Genomic DNA, 16,860 nt, shown 5'->3' with positions numbered 1-16,860 from the left:
AGCTGTGAAAGTATGAAAAATATACAAACGTCCTGAGAAAAAAAGAGATAGGTTATAATATTATGATTTGAATAGGATTTAGTTTCTGTTGTCAGTATTGGTTTAGGATTGTGTCTTTATATGTCGTTGCCTATAAATACTCTTCTGTGATACACGTTTTTATTCATACAAGAATTTTTACATACATGACGTCGCAAAGAGTTAATTAATTGTCTTCTTAAATTTTTTTAACTTATATTATTATATTTAGATCTTCAACTTATCAACTAATCAATATATATTTGGATCTGTTGACGGATTAGCAGGTTGCTGCAAATATATTTTTAATCAGGGAACCATCAACTTATGGGTAGTACTGGCTGTGTTTTTCTGCCCGAAGATGTGATCTTTGAAATTTTGATGCGTCTCCCAGTTAGATCGTTGTTGCGTTTCAAGTCTGTATGTAAGTCATGGTATAAACTCATCAAAAGCTCTGATTTCATCTATCGCCATGCAGATAAGCTAGATATAAAATCCAAGTTAGGCACCTTCATCTGCCAACGCCACACATTAGATCAGTTTTTCTTTCTTTCCGGTGATGAAAGCTTGGATGTATTCGAAGATCTAGGTAAGCCGCCATGTTTTAATAATAAGGAATCTGATGATTCTCGAGGAATAATGGTAGCATCCTGTCACGGGATAATATGCATACATGATAAGAAAGCCAAGGATATTGGTCTCTGGAACCCTGCTACGAGACAATTCAGACTTCTCCCAAAACCGTTAAGTAATGGAAATTTACATGAGGATTTTGTTGGCTTCGGATTGGACGTCGAAAACAAGGATTACAAAGTGCTGCTGGTCACGTCATACAAACAACAGGGGTGGACGCACAAATACCCTTTAGATTGTGCTCGTAAAGTTCAAATTTACAGCCTTAATACTGATTCTTGGAGATGGATAGACGTGGATCTGCCTACCCATTGTCCAAGTCTATATGATTATAAGCAAGGACTATATCTGAATGGCAATTATTTCATCTTAGGCGTCGACTACTGTTACCCAGATGTATATAGTGATTTGGGGATACTTTCATTCGATTTTAACAACGAGATATTTAGAAAATTTCCGGCTCCAGCTGGTAGTAACGTACCAGGCTCTCGTCTGACCCACTTATATTCAATAGGTGATAAACTGGCCTGCACAAAGGATCGTGACTGCGATTTCTTTGAAGTATGGGTTCTGAATGATTACAATATGAAGGAGGAGTCTTGGGCTACACTTTATACTATCGGACCCTTGTGGGATAGGAGGGTTCTGAATGATTACGATATGGAGGAGTCTTGTGATAAACTTTACAGTATCGGACCCTTGTGGGATAGTCCCTACAATCCCCCATTTGCGTCTACAAGGAATGGCGAGTTTGGACTTTTAATGGTGGCTGATGGTATGCCAATATACAACTTTGCTACGGGTCAAAGGGAGGATCGCAATTTAGGTAATGTGTGCAATGCTGAGCCCTACAAAGAAAGCCTCGTTTCAATCCATGCACGTAGCTAGATATCATTTTGTGCTGGCACGGGACATAAGGTGCATGCTGTAGACACCCCAAAATCGAGAAAGGGATAAAATGAGAATTTATCCTAAATTTAGTAAGGGGTGTGACTGATGGAAGCAATGTCGTTGGTATACTAAAGGTGCTCCAGGAGCGAGTACAAATTCGTGCACACTCTTTAACGAGTGTATATTTTATATTTCAATCTCTACCCTTGATTTAATTTAGGGAGTTATGTAACGAGAGTCGTGATTCTAAACATGGAGGGTACTGGGACCATCAGTTAAATAATCAACCAATCAGAAGAATACGTGAAATATACCCTCGTTAGAGGAGTGTTGTACGGTCGAGAAGTGGATTTTTTTTTGATGGGGGCAGATTTTGAAGAGGGCGTGAGGGACAAATAGAATAACGCCATGTGCCTTGGTAGTTAATTGTTCCTGACTATATGGAAAAGGGTATTTCCGGTGTTCAATCAATTTGTGCGTCATATTCTTTTTCTTCTCAGAATATCTTAAGTTGGTTTTAAACCCGTTTACATTTCGTACAGAAAGTATATGAATCATTAAATCAACACTGGTTTTGGTCGATTTTGCTTCAGTTGGAGAAGCTTAAATCATCTCTTACTCTCAAAACAATCTTCTCCTCAATCCTTACCAGTCTCATTAGAGGAACATGGATCAGTAACCTTAATCAGAATAAAACCAATATTGAGCTTTCTTTCTTTCTTAGGTTTAAACCGATCTAACATAGTTGATTTCAAAAATCTCATTATCTATCACTATCAGCATCAAGATCAATGGAACCGCCAAAAGATGCCCTAATTTGTATGAAATTTTCAAATGAATCCTCTTTATTTTGCCTCTGTTTCAAATTGGGTGAATCAGAAATTATGAGAAATTAAAGTTTTCAGGATTAATGGTTTTAATTGTGATATTGTAGTTAATCTGCATTAAATCAGGACTTTAATCTGTATGAACATAGAACTACCAGGATGATGATTTTTAGTTGCAGACTAAAATACACCTATATTCTACATGGCCAGAAATTTTGGTAGTTTAGAATCAGTTAACTACGTAGACACATGGAAACATTCTATTTGTCCCTCACGCCCCAATCGGAATTCGCCCCCATCAAAAAAATTCTCCGAGGAGTTGGGCAAGAGTTTAGAGGCATGGATGAAAGTCTTTGATACATGCGACAAACATTAGCAACGAGTGGAAGTCTTTGAGGGTGTGACGACGATGATGGAGCGTGCAGCAACATGCATCAACATGATGGAGCGTGATATCTCATGTGCTAGAGTCATATCTCACCATTGTTCCCTGTGAAGAGGTGTCAGAGTGATGTCTCACCAATATTCGTTTTCTACAATCTACATTGTCGTTAATGCAGCGAGTTGGAATTACAAAACAAAGAAACAGATGTGCAACAGAGAAACTACCAATTTCATACCTGGGTTTACCTTAGGGGCTAAAAGTAACTCCAAATCTTTATGGGATCTGGTGGTAGAATGGTTTGATAAAAGACTTTGATAGAAGCTGTTCTTTCAGGATCACCTGTATATGTTTTTCTCCCTTTTAAAGGCTCCAGAAACCATTATCGTCCGTCTAGAAAAGATCAGAGCATTTTTATGGTGTAAGAGAGAAAATACTATGTGCACTCATTGGATCAGATGGGACCAACAGCAAAAACCAATTGATCAAGGTGGATGCTTTGCTCGCAGAATGGATCTGGAGATTCTAAAAAATAACAGTCTTCCGGATATTGTTGTTCAGTTAAATATCAGATTGCTCAGGCGTGAATCACTAATCAAGTGATTAATGACCCTTACAACACCTTACTTTTGGTTGCAACCTCCAAACTCAGCAGTATTTGTTAAAAGAACATTGAGATCACAGATGGAAATGGGGAAAATACAAGTTTTTGGTTTGATAATTGATCCAAAAAGTTATTTCAAAGTAAATGTCCTAAGCTTTTCAAATTAGCAGTTAACAGCAACGAAGAGATCCTATTTGACAATAAATACCAGGAAATACATAACTAGAAAATTACATTCAAAACAGCATTAAGCAAGCTTAGTGGAAATCAAGCACACATCTGCCAGAGGCTTTAGGAAGACTTGGGAACTCTGACATAAGCTCTTGTTTATTTTTAGCATTGATAGGATAGATATAACTTCCAACCGTAACTATCTGCAAAGCTTTTGCATTCTTCAAAATTAGTTTCAAACATCTGATCTCCCTCGCATTCCCATCGAAACACATAAAACAAACAGACTGGAGGTGTTGAAACAAACACCCTACTGTCAACTTAAGACCATCCCAATTATCACCTTCCACATTGTCATGAATGCGCTGAACACAGAAACCAACAAAAATCAAATGACCAAATTTTAAATGGCATCGATATGCTTAACAATACCCAAGATTTGTTTTTCTCTACATCTCTAAGATGAGTAATAAATATAAGATTTTTTGTGTACTTACCTTGTTAAATACGAGACGAGTCAAATTAGGTGCTGCTTCGAGCAGTGGAAATACTGACTTATCAGTAGTTACTGCCAGTTCTAGGAACAACTTCTCCAAATTATGAAATGTAGGTAGGATGTCTAAGAAGTCGTCCGCATTGGAGATTGTCTATTCATCACCATTAAAGTAATACTCTCTCTGTTTTTGGAAAAGAGATACTTTCACTTTTTCATGTTAGTCTAAAAATAGGCTAAATTGAAAGAAAGTATCTCTTTTCCAGAAACGGAGGGAATATTAGCAAGTGTATCAGTGTTGAGGAGTTCACTTGAGCATATATATATTACATAAAAAATTAAAAAGAGCAAAAGAAGGAAGAATACCTCTAGGGTTACAGTACATATTGTTAGACTCCCTACATGTGCAAGCGCTTGAAAAAACTTACAGCTGCACCTATCTTTCGCCCACAATGATGATGTCACCACCGTCGTGGTAAACTGGTGATGTGAATTTCCAAATTCTATTTGGTTTTATAATCTTAGCGGTGGTGTAGGGCAGTCAGCTCGTTCCTCCATTTCCTAGAGCAAGGACACGGAAGAAGAGATAGAAGTTATAGAAGGGAGCTGCCTTGTCTTTGTGCAGTCAGCTCGTTCATCCATTTCCTAAAGAAAACGAGTTCCCCAATATTTTATAGATAAGGAGAGTATGTAAGAAATGCAGCTGCACTTAAATAGGATGCGGCACGTTTGACAAAGAGGCTATCAATGGGCATCAAGATTCACATCAATCATGAAATTTGTTAGATGTAATGAATGTGAAACTGTAACTACAACTATCCTCGTAAACGTATGAGTCACTTGCTTACTAGTTCTTCTTCTCCTTCTTTATGTGGATGACATAATCCTCATTGCCAGCTCTAGCTCTTTGATATACAGGTTGGTTTCTCTAATGAGTACTTATTTTTTCATGAAGGACCTTGGTGATCTGCATTTGTCTCTGGGAATGGAAGTAACAAGATCAACTAGCAGCAACTCTCTACTTCTAACTCAGACAAAGTACACTGCTGATCTGCTTGAGAGAACTGATATGCTTGACTGCAAGCCTTGCACCACTTCTGTTGCCTCTGGAAATAGAGTATCTCCGCATGCCGGTGAACCATTATCAAATCTAGCTGAGTATAGCAGGATTGTTGGAGGCTTACAATATTTAACTCTCACTAGGCCTGATATCACATTTGCAGTCAACTATACCTCTCAATTCATGCATGCTTCAACATCTGAACACATGCTACTTGTGAAGCGTATACTCAGATACCTTAATCACTCAATGGGTTCAGGTATTACAATCTCTCCTGGTGATATCACTCAGCTTACAGGCTACTCGGACTCAGATTGGGATGGTTGTCCGGACTCAAGAAAGTCTACATCAGGGTACTGTGTATTTCTGGATTCTACTCTGATTTCCTGGCAATCTAAGAAGCAACCTACGGTCTCAAAATCTTTCACTGAAGCTGAATCTATGTTGTAAAAGGCGCTAGGCTTGGCAGGCGAGCGCCTTTTATTTAGAAAAAACCAAAATGTTGTATAATTTGGCGCCTGGGCACCTTTTTTTGCCAGGCGAACGCCTTTTACAACATAGAGTTGAATACAAAGTCTTGTCATGTGTCGCCTCTGAAGTTATGTGGCTGGCCACTCTCCGAGATGAGTTGCATATATCTCTGACTTTGCCTCATCATCTCTTCTATGACAATCTAGGAGCTCGTGCCTTGGCTCTCAATCCGGTGTTCTATGCATGCACAAAGCATATTGAGCTCATTTATCACTATGTTCGAGATCTTATTCAGGATGGCACAATTGACGTTGAATTTATCTCCTCATCCCTACAACTTGCAGATGTCTTCACCAAGGGCTTGCCACTTCCGCTACTCGATGATCTAAGGGACAAACTGATGCATTTTTGTGCCATCATTACTTCATCTTGAGGGGGAATGTCAGATTTACTTAATGTGAAACTGAAACTACAACTACACACAACTCAAAACTCTTTGGGATCAATTGGATTCCTTTCGGCCTCCCACTCCTTGTATCTGTCATGCTGGTAAGTCCATTCTTGAACAACATAATCAAGGTCGTGCTATGGAGTTTTTACAGGGTCTTCAGGATCGTTTCTCTGCCTTGCGAAGCCAACTCCTAGTGACCGATCCATTGCCGTCGGCGGCCAAACTCTACAATCTCGTCAGGCAAGAAGAGGAGCAGCAAGGCCTCAACTCTGCTGATGTTCCCATCCTTGATTCTGCTGCCTTGACTGCTGCTCGCACAGACACTAGGACCAATCGCCCTTCGTCACAGTTCCGTCCTGTCCACAACAACTCCAACAGGAACAAACGCCAACGCCCCTTTTGTGACCATTGTAACCGGCATGGCCATACTCGTCCGGTTTGTTGGAAACTCCATGGTTATCCAAACGAGACCTCCAAAGCTGCTGAAAATCACGCCCTGGCTGCTGTGGCCGCTCCTGGACAGCAACCTGTCGTTCCTGCCCAGCTCCCTGCTGCACCGGCAATCACTGCCGAGCAGTATGCACAGCTTCTCCACCTGTTAACTCCCCCAAAAAGCAGCGGAACCACCTCTCCAGCAGCAAACTTCGCTGGTATGATCTCTCAATCACTACTCTCTCCTTTGCCAAGGATACTTGCTTTTTGTCTACTTGGATTGTAGACAGTGGTGCTACACACCATATATGCTCTTCTATATCGTATTTCACTACTTATGCGCTGGTTGATAAACCAATTGAAGTACAATTACCAGATGGATCGTTTACCTCTGTGAGCCATGTTGGTAATATTGATTTATCACCTACAATCAAATTACTAAATGTTCTTCTTGTTCCTAGTTTTAAGTTCAATCTCATATTGGTTAGTCAATTAACAAAAACAACCGATTGTTGTATTAAATTCTCTCATGATTCATGTGTCTTCCAGGACCTTCAAACGAACAAGGAGATTGGATGGAGTAGGCGCATTGCGGGCCTATATCATTTTAGCTTCCGTCCTTTTGTTTTTTCTTTTATTGCAAATAAGAAGCCAATGGATATGTGGGATTGCCGTTTAGGCCATCCCAGCGAGGATTGTTTTCGTTTCTTATCTCGTACCTTTAATTGCATTGACTCCAAGAACATTCACTCTTGTATTGTGTGTCCCTTGGCTAAACAAACAAGGTTACCATTTAATAAAAGTAATTCTTCTTCTTCTTATGCTTTCCAGCTAATTCATGTTGATCTTTGGGGACCATTTTCCGTAGCATCCTCTACGGGTGCCAGATATTTTCTCACTTTAGTTGATGATTATACTCGATGCACTTGGGTTTATCTCATGGTTGTAAAATCAGAAACTCTAATATGTTTACAAAAAAATTTCCAATTTGGAATCCGGCAATATGGACAAAAGATTGCTACCATAACTTCTGGGACTCATACTACATTCATTCCTCAACTTCAAACTTTTCGTTCTGATAATGGTTCTGAATTTAAATCTAAAGAATTACAATCTTGGTTTCATCAGAATGGTATTTTGCATCAAACAAGCTGTGTCTACACACCTCAACAAAATGGCATTGTCGAACGTAAACATAGACATCTCCTCAATGTAGCTCGCGCTTTACGTTTTCAGTCTAATGCTCCTTTGCATTTTTGGGGTGAATGCATATTGACTGGGGAATATTTAATCAACAAAATTCCGACCCCAGTTTTATCACACAAATCTCCTCATGAAATGCTATTGTCCACATTACCGTCTTATTCTCATTTACGGGTTTTTGGTTGCCTTTGTTTTGGACGCAATCCACGTCCATCTCACAAATTCGACGCTCGTGCTAGACCGGGCATTTTTGTTGGCTATCCTTATAATCAGAAAGGCTATAAAATATATGACCTTGAATACAAGACAATTTACATATCCAGAGATGTTGTATTTCATGAAACAATTTTTCCCTTTCATGATATCGGTTCTCTTCCGCAATCAACTATCACTCACCATGAACGCGACTCTGATATTACTTTCTATGACTCCATTTTACTTCCACATGGAGATAACTCTACACAACAATCTGTTATTTCAAAGACATCCCCGGCCCCAGTGGCAAAGAATTCTCCTATAAATTCTCGACCTGTCTTATTGATAGACGCATTTATGTGTTTATTTTGTTCTCAATATTCTGTATTGTTAGACTCGATTAAGTACTTATTGTGTTATTTTGTGTTTTTGTAGATGTTTTTAGAGAAATAAGCCTTTGCGACGAAATGAGCTCGAAAAGTAGTGTATTACACCCCAGGATAATGTACCGGAGGCACCTCAGAAATGCACCGGAAGCGTCCCAGAAATGTACCGGAGGAACCCAGAAAAATTACTATTTCCACCCCAATTGCTAAAGGGACACCCGTACAGGATTAGGGGGAGGTCATCTTCTTTATTTGAAAAATCAAAATTGGCGGGAAAAGCTTCCTTTCAACTGGCAGAATTTTCGATCCAATTTTGAAGGTGTTTTAGGGTGATTAAATGGCTGAAACTTGGTGAGATTGTTCCTAGGATATATATAAACCTATTTCAAGCGTTTTGGTCGATCGAATTTGGCTAGAATCGGCTAAACAAGTCATCATCAGAGAACAGGGCATTCACGGGTTTGAGAGGATTTTTGAGGGATTCGGACGTGTTATGATGATGCATGGAGGACTCTATCACACTTTTGGACCGTTTAGAAGACAATTAAGGTGATTTTTCAGCTGCATACGCGTGATCAAACAAAACAGGGAAGAAAATATTTTTAGAATATTTTTCTTTAAACCGAATAATGAAGGATTATATGAAGTTATTGCGAGGGATTAAATGCTTCTGTTGGGTATAAATTAACTCATGGGGTCGTGTAGAAGGTCTGTCGAGAGTCTGGGGGGCTGAGGAGAGCCAGAGAAAAAGATATTCGAGTTTTCCCAAACTCGGTTTCTGCTACTGCTGCTGCTGATGATGAACACGAAGAACAAGAAGAACGGACTCGCAGAAGCAGTCGTTTATCAACAGTGAAAGAGACTCACAACCGTGGGTCGTAGATGTGGGTCTTAGGTATTCAGTAACAATAGCACCTATTCTGTGTCGTTGTTTCTGGACGCCTCCTGTGGGTCGCAGAATCCTGTTTTATAACATTTCCTTATCTTTCTCTTCATTGTAAACACTTGTGAGCATCAATGAAATATTTTGAGAGTTTTTCCAACATGATGAGCGGCTAAAATTTCCTCGTAACCAAGGCAATGGAGGAAGCTATTCACGCAACATAAATGGGTAACTATTTCATTTAATTATATAATTCACCTAATCGCTGCTTTTGCAGAGTTTTAAGTTATACTTGGTTAAATCTCTTGATAATCTATGCTTAAAGTTTACAAATAAAATTTGAGAATTTGTATGATTGATAGTGAATTAAAGATAAAAGAAGACTTAAGAATAGAATAGAGTTTTGAAATATTTATCAATCAATTTTGCGTAATAGTGGAATCTAGTGTCTTGGTTACCTCTCGCACCCATTGTTAATATTTTTGTATATATATTTTTAAATCTAAAAATCCATTACCTTCACAAGTTCGAGTTTGAACGATACCCCTTACCACTACAACTACTACAACCACAGAAAAATCATAAATCACTTATCTAATGCCGAAACGCCATCACAAGACAATTATGTGATGAGAACCACTTCCTCTAATCTGCAAACTAGAAATACTTCTTATGAACTATCCTCATCACCAACTTCTCCTGCGACGGATATATCATCATCACGGCCAATTCGCACAAAGTCCGCTCCTTCATACTTGAAGGATTATCACTGCACTCTTCCAAAATGCAATTCCACTTCCGTTTATCCAATGACTGAATATTTGTCGTTTGATAAATTTTCTCCTGCTCATAAAGCTTTCCTAGCTAAGGTGATTCTTACGGAGGAACCCAAAACATACTCACAGGCCAAGTTATGCCCTAAATGGAGAGAAACTATGGACAAAGAAATTCTTGCTCTACAAGCCAACGACACTTGGATTCAGGTTGATCTTCCACCGGGTAAAGTGGCAATAGGCTGTAAATGGGTGTTTAAAATTAAATATAATGCAGATGGTACAGTGGAACGATATAAAGCTCGCCTAGTGGCAAAAGGATATACTCAACAAGAAGGAATTGATTTTTATGATACTTTTGCTCCTGTTGCTAGACTCGTCACAATGCGTGTGCTATTATCCATTTCCTCCATTCGAGGCTGGTCCCTCCATCAACTTGATGTCAATAATGCATTTCTTCAAGGAGATCTTGATGAGGAAATATACATGAAATTACCACCTGGTTTAGGTTCTGAGGGCCACTCCAAAGTTCTTAGATTAAAAAAATCTTTATATGGGCTGAAGCAAGCTTCTAGGCAATGGTTTGCCAAATTTTCTTCAGTGTTACTTGCTGAAGGTTTTCAAAAATAATTATGTGACAATTCTCTCTTCACATATCATAAAGGCAATACATCCATCTTTGTCCTTATTTATGTAGATGATATAATTATCACTGGTACTGATAATATTTTCATCACCTCTCTCAAATCAAGACTTGCGTCCTATTTCTCAATCAAAGATTTGGGAAAATTACAATACTTCTTGGGAATAGAAGTTTCTCGTTCTTCCAAAGGAATTTTTCTCTGTCAAAGGAAGTACATTCTGGATATCTTAAAGGATTCTGGACTCCGAGGCTGGTAAAACTTTTCCAGATCCTAGTATTTATCGGCGCTTAATTGGTCGTCTTTTATATCTTACAGTCACACGACATGATATCACTTATGCAGTGAATTATTTAAGCCAATTTATGCAACGTCCTCATTCTTCTCATCTGGATGCTGTTAATCATGTTTTATGATACCTTAAAGGTACTATTGGTCATGGAATTTTTTTGGCCTCTTCCACCCCTTTGGTACTCAAAGGATATACCGACTCTGATTTGGCAGGATGCCCAATGACCCGACAATCTTGTTACTATAGGTAACAGCCCAGTTTCCTGGAAATCTAAAAAGCAACCCACGGTTGCTCGTTCTTCTGCTGAGGCTGAATATCGTGCCCTTGCACATTTAACTGCAGAACTACAATGGATGCGTTATTTGTTTCAGGATTTAAGAATTCCTTGCATTCTTCCAATCATTGTTTCCTGTGACAGTCAGGCAGCTATTCACATTGCTCAAAATCCAGTGTTCCACGAGCGGACGAAGCACATCAAAATTGATTGTTCTTTCGTATGGGAAAAACTGATCAACGGCTTAATCAAACCACAACATCTACAGTCTTCTGAACAGCTTGCAGATCTATTCACAAAACCTTTAGCTGTCAAGCAATTTCAGCATTTGGTTAGCAAGTTGGGTATTCGATCTGGATCGAATCCTCCAACTTGAGGGGGGTGTTAGCGATATATCTGTACACGGTATGTTTAGTCTACTAGGTTTACTAGGTTTCCCAGTTTACTAGTTCTTTCCTAGCTTAGTCTTACGTAAATATAGTTCTTTTCTAGAATATCTCTATTTGTTGTAACTTCTTATGTAATCTGATTCACTATATATATCAATAAGAATAAACAAAATCTTCATAGTTGTGAAACCATAAAACACTGTCTCCTAAATATAAATCTAACACTATCCGTGTAATCGTATGAGTCACTTGCTTTCTAGTTCTTGTCTGTTACTTACTAGAATATCCTAAGGTTTATTCCTTTAGGGTTTGTCCTTATTTTCTTTTGTAATGACTGCTATATAAGTCATATTATGTACTGCCGCCTAGGTATCTCTTATCTTATAATTGAAAACAACTTATAACTTTGTTCAACATTAATTACTCAAAGCTGTTTCAATCATTTTCAATATTAGTCTAGTATCATTTTAAATATATGCATTAGTCTAGTACCATACGAAAAACATCGTACAAATGAAATAATTCTAGTCTTTTTTACGATTGTACTTTATCAGTTGTGATTGTTAGGACAATGAAATATATCTCTGTTTGTCCTCTAGATGCCTCCTTTTTTCATGTTCCTGTCATTTCTTACGGGCATAAGTACCCTAGTTAGGGGAAACTAAGTTCTCTGAAACTTGAATGCTTTGGGTCATATATAGCCCATCACCGGATGGTTTCAGTGCATGTGTTTTACAGGATATCTGTAAAGATAATATACGGAAGTTTCCCATCACCTGGTCCGAATTTCATCTCCTTGAAGAAAGATCCATTGTGCATAATATGATAATATCTAGTCCATCGAAGACATCATAATCCGTTTTGGTTAAGAACTAAGAAGGATATCACTGATCTCAATGTCTTGTTCAACTTCTTGATATTAAGAGGGGGTAAAGTAGGAGAATCTGAAAGAGAAGCAAATTTTAAAAATTGAACCAAACCCTAAGAAGGATATCACCGATCTCATCTAATAAGCAGTTCTAATGTTTTGATTCGAAGGCTCAGTTCTACATATAATTTGAGGATCAAAATGTAATTACAAATAAAAAGCGAACCAAACCCTAAAAAGAGAATAACCAATGCAAGATGTTTCTTCAAAAAAATCAGTACTTGTCAAACTGAAGCTCACATCTCTCTGAGGCTACATGAATATGTAGAAACTCTGACATAAGTTCTTCATTATTTAACGCATCATCACTCCTTACACATAGTGTAATTACGCTCAAAGCTTTTGCAGTTTCCGAAATTAGTTTAACCCATCTCATCTGCCTCACATTCCCAGTAAAACGAATAATGGTAACCGACTGTAGGTGTTGAAACATGCATCCATCAGTCAACATATGGGAACCCAACTGTGCTCTTCTTCATTATTGTCGTCAAGCCAGTCCTGAGTTTGGATTGGGGGAAGAAAAAAAAACATCAAAACCGAACACTTGTTTTGCCATTTATAAAAGACAGGTAATAAAAATCAAAAGTTTTGTGCACTCGCCTCTTCAAATACAAGCCACCTCAAATTAGGTACTGCTTTGAACAATGGAAATAGTGATTTATCAGTGGTTTCTCCTAATCCTTTTTTCAGAATCAACTGGTATACATCTTGAAATACACGAGGTAGGATGTTTAAAAAGTTATCTACCATTAAGAGAGTCTATATTCATCACAAATAAGCAACAACAAGTATATATATCAGTTTTGAGGAGTCCGGTTGACCTTATAATACATAAAAACATAAACAGAGCAGAAACAAAGAAGAATACCTCTAGGGTTTCAGGGTATATTTCTAGACATTGTACGTGTGAAAGTGCTCGAAAAAACTTACTTACAGCAGCACCATAACCTATCTGTTGCTCCCTTAATACAACGCCATATTTATAAAGGATGATTTCTGCAGATTGCAGTGCTTGAAAGCTGGAAACAATATATTCCTTTGCCACAGAAGTACAATAACTAAGTGACACTAGTGTTGGTGCATTAATTTTGAAAGCACAGTTTCCTAAACCAACATCAGCCGGTCTCAATGTATCAGCCTCTATCAAGTTATAAATTCCCAAATGTTTAAGTGTAAGAATTGAAATACAGAAATTCCTCAGATCAAACCAAGTGCAGTCTCCCAAAGTCAAATCTTCAAGGACAGGGCAATTAGAAAAGTGAAGCTCATTCCAGCAATCATCAGTAAATCGAATATAATAGAGTTTAAGGCTCTTGAGTTTGGGGAAACAGAAATTTCTAGGAAGACGGGTATCATTATTGGCATGTAGCTCCAATTTAGTCAATGATTCACATGTAAAAAGAGATAAAGGGATAAAATAAGGTTTGCTGTGGTCTAAATAGAGAGTGAGTTCTTTGATATTACGCCTTGTTAAATTTTCGATCCATGAATGAACCCGAGATGCGCTCCAAGTGTTCGTTCGTTTTGAGATGGAAGTTCTGAATACTTGATGCATCATGAAGATGAAATGTTCTATCTACAAAATCCATGAAAGTATTGGTTTTGGACAACGTATAATCTTACCAGTACGGAAAATCAAGTGTGGGGAACTGGGGATAGAGTTCCATATGTGAATCCATCTTTTAGATAGCACAGAAGTATGAACAACATACTTAATGTCAAGGAAAGAAAGGATGTGATGAATAAGCGAGTCAGGGATAACCCCTCCAACATACTTTTACAGAAGTACGAACAATATACTTGAATCCATCAAACATCTTTTTCTCCCAAATACTGGGATGCTATCTATACTTTGTGGATTTTCACGAGTTTCAACTAATCAGATTTATTGGCTATAAAGATTAATATAGTCATTCTTTTCCTTTCTTTCAATTCGACATGGCCTTTTCTGTCGATCGAACTGTTACACAGTATGTGTTCTTATTTTTAATATTTAAGAACTAAAAAATCTTGATATTCCACTGGATTTCATAAGAATACCCGGTTGATTTTGCTTGATTAACTCACTGTCAATAAGGTTGGTCACTTTATCAACAATATTCTTTTTCATTAATTCATTCCCAAAATAACAATAATTTTGAGATCCATATTTATCTGAAAATATTTTCCATATTTTCTTAAGTCCGACCAATATATTCCTCAAACTTATCTTCAAAGATAATGACATAATTTTCGTCCAAACGACAACAAACTTTGGTTGTGATCCTATTAATTCAGAAGTGTTGTGATTTACATCAACTACTCTTTGAGTATGGTCTCCGTCCACAGAAGTTTATTTAGTTCCTTGAACTATGTATGCAACTCCTTCTGTCCCATCTATCAACAAAGCTTTTCTTCTCATGGGTCAATACCCCAGTACCTGGTACGTACATCAGTTCCACTCCTACTTAATAGCCTTGTCGTTGTCGGTATACAAATTGCATAAGTGATTCTCATTCTCATTGTTGACATGTTGGTGTACTAGATATTTGTTGCCAACAATCGTCTTCTATTTCGGCATCACCGAAAGATATCTGTTTTCATTTTCTCAAATCAAATCTTTGCTGATTAATTATGTTTCTTGCTGTTGTTGTTTACCCGCAAGATATACTCAACAGAATAGTTCATTAGCTTTTATCTAATGGAGATCAATTATTCTCCATCTTCCTCTGATATGCTCTAATTTATTATGAGGTAATATTCATCGAATTAACTGGTCATTTTCTTCTAATTTATTATGAAGTTCATCTAATCCCGGTTCAGATCAACTAGTTAGTCTAGCTAGTTACTATCATCATCAATAAAGTTTATATCATTCTTTATACAGTATACCTTCAAAGCATGGTACACAATCATATGTTTTTGCCCTGTATTACTCTTTGTGCCTTGTTCATTCGGCACTTTGATTTTGATCAATTACATTCATTGTATTATCTTAACAACAAATCTAAAGGATATTTTCTTCTGACATCACAGATTCTTATAATCACTTTTGTTATCATTTCAGGATTTCTCTATCTAAATCCTAATCTCCAAAACCCTTATACTCTCTGAATATAGGTATTGGGAAATTAACTGATTAATCCCAAAATTATCTTGTGTAATTTTCATCCTGCTGAAAAAGAATGTAAAAAAAAAAAAGTGCATTGTTGGTGTTACTTTTACTTGGTTATGAAAATTAGCTATCAATTGAAGGATGGTGGTCCCGATTGAAGATCAAATGCAGCAGTGATAATCAAAGTTAAAGTTACAACGTTTAGCTATGAGTCAAGATATTTTTCAAGTTGTAAACTCCGCTTTTCTGAATGTCCAACTTGAGGGGGTGTTGGAATATCATAAGATATGCGAAAGACTTAATCCGGAAGTCTTGTATTCTAGCTGGATAGGTCTAGTCAAATATCTATGGTTTGTTGCTTATCTTTAGGTTTACAGTTTACTGTTTATCTATCTTCCTATATAAATAGGAACCATTGTAAGTGTAAAAAATTATCCCAGCATCATAATCAGTCTGGAGATCAACATATCATCACCCTACGGGGTTTCATTCATGGACGTAGGCCATTAGAGCCGAACCACGTTAATCACGTCTCCAATTTTGGTATGTAGATTTATTTCTTTTGTTTTATTTCATTATCATTGATTAATTATAATATTGATTTGTCGTGATCAATGATATCCATCTTAAATTTGATCTATGTTGATTTTACGGATACCCTTAAAAAGATTTCAAGGTAGATCTCTTCTGGAATGCCTGACACTGCTTCTCCTCTACTTTTTCTGAGCCAATATTTTAGCATTACAGGCCGGTAATTATCTTCAGGTTACGGGTCAGATGTTCAAATGCGGGTAGCGGTTTTACTTGTATGTTTGTGCTATGTATAGTTTTTGGCTAGTCTGGTGATGTAATGTATTTTGGTTAGGAATATCTTTTGCTCCCTCAAGATTGCATGAAATCAGGTCGGTGCTGGGCTTTTAGTCATGTGTTGTTGCGAGTCATATTTTCTTGCTCTATATTTTTATTTTCATCTTTCATATCAAGGCCTGGGGTAAGTGGTGGTACATGAAAATAATTACCCCTTAACATAACTAGGAAGCTTCCATTGGAAGGATAAACCCACGATACAACATAGGGGATTTGGGGACTAAATCCCAAATCCAATAAGATATGTCCATGAAATGGGAAGAACAAAGAAGGGACTTACTAAGAAATGAAAGGTTACATCGGGAGGAATAACAATAGTTGACATGTGGCATGATGTCATGAGAAAAAGAGTTTTGGGAAAATCCTATATAAGGAAGAACACAGTATAATGGAAAGCAAGTTCTTTCTCATTCTATTCTAGGAAAAGATTTTGTCATTGTTATGACTAGGACGTGTAGGACCAGATTCATATTTATCCACCAACTTTTGGAGAACACACCCG

General features: G+C 37.6%; 2 protein-coding genes across 2 annotated transcripts; both read left to right on the top strand.

Moving 5' to 3' along the window:
• The first annotated feature begins 345 nt into the window (after positions 1-345).
• On the top strand, positions 346-1,539 carry LOC113293960 (F-box/kelch-repeat protein At3g23880-like). The gene has a single exon (XM_026542402.1). It carries the CDS (start codon positions 346-348, stop codon positions 1,537-1,539), a length of 1,194 nt encoding a protein of 397 aa, XP_026398187.1.
• Positions 1,540-4,950: 3,411 nt separating this feature from the next.
• LOC113293959 (uncharacterized mitochondrial protein AtMg00810-like) lies at positions 4,951-5,529 on the top strand. Its single transcript, XM_026542401.1, has one exon. It carries the CDS (start codon positions 4,951-4,953, stop codon positions 5,527-5,529), a length of 579 nt encoding a protein of 192 aa, XP_026398186.1.
• Positions 5,530-16,860: the final 11,331 nt, after the last annotated feature.

This window comes from Papaver somniferum, chromosome 7 (genome assembly GCF_003573695.1).
Source record: "Papaver somniferum cultivar HN1 chromosome 7, ASM357369v1, whole genome shotgun sequence".
In the NCBI taxonomy this organism is placed as follows: Eukaryota; Viridiplantae; Streptophyta; class Magnoliopsida; order Ranunculales; family Papaveraceae; genus Papaver; species Papaver somniferum.
The sequence above is the reverse complement of the archived record's forward strand: the minus strand, read 5'-3'. Positions and strand labels throughout refer to the sequence as shown.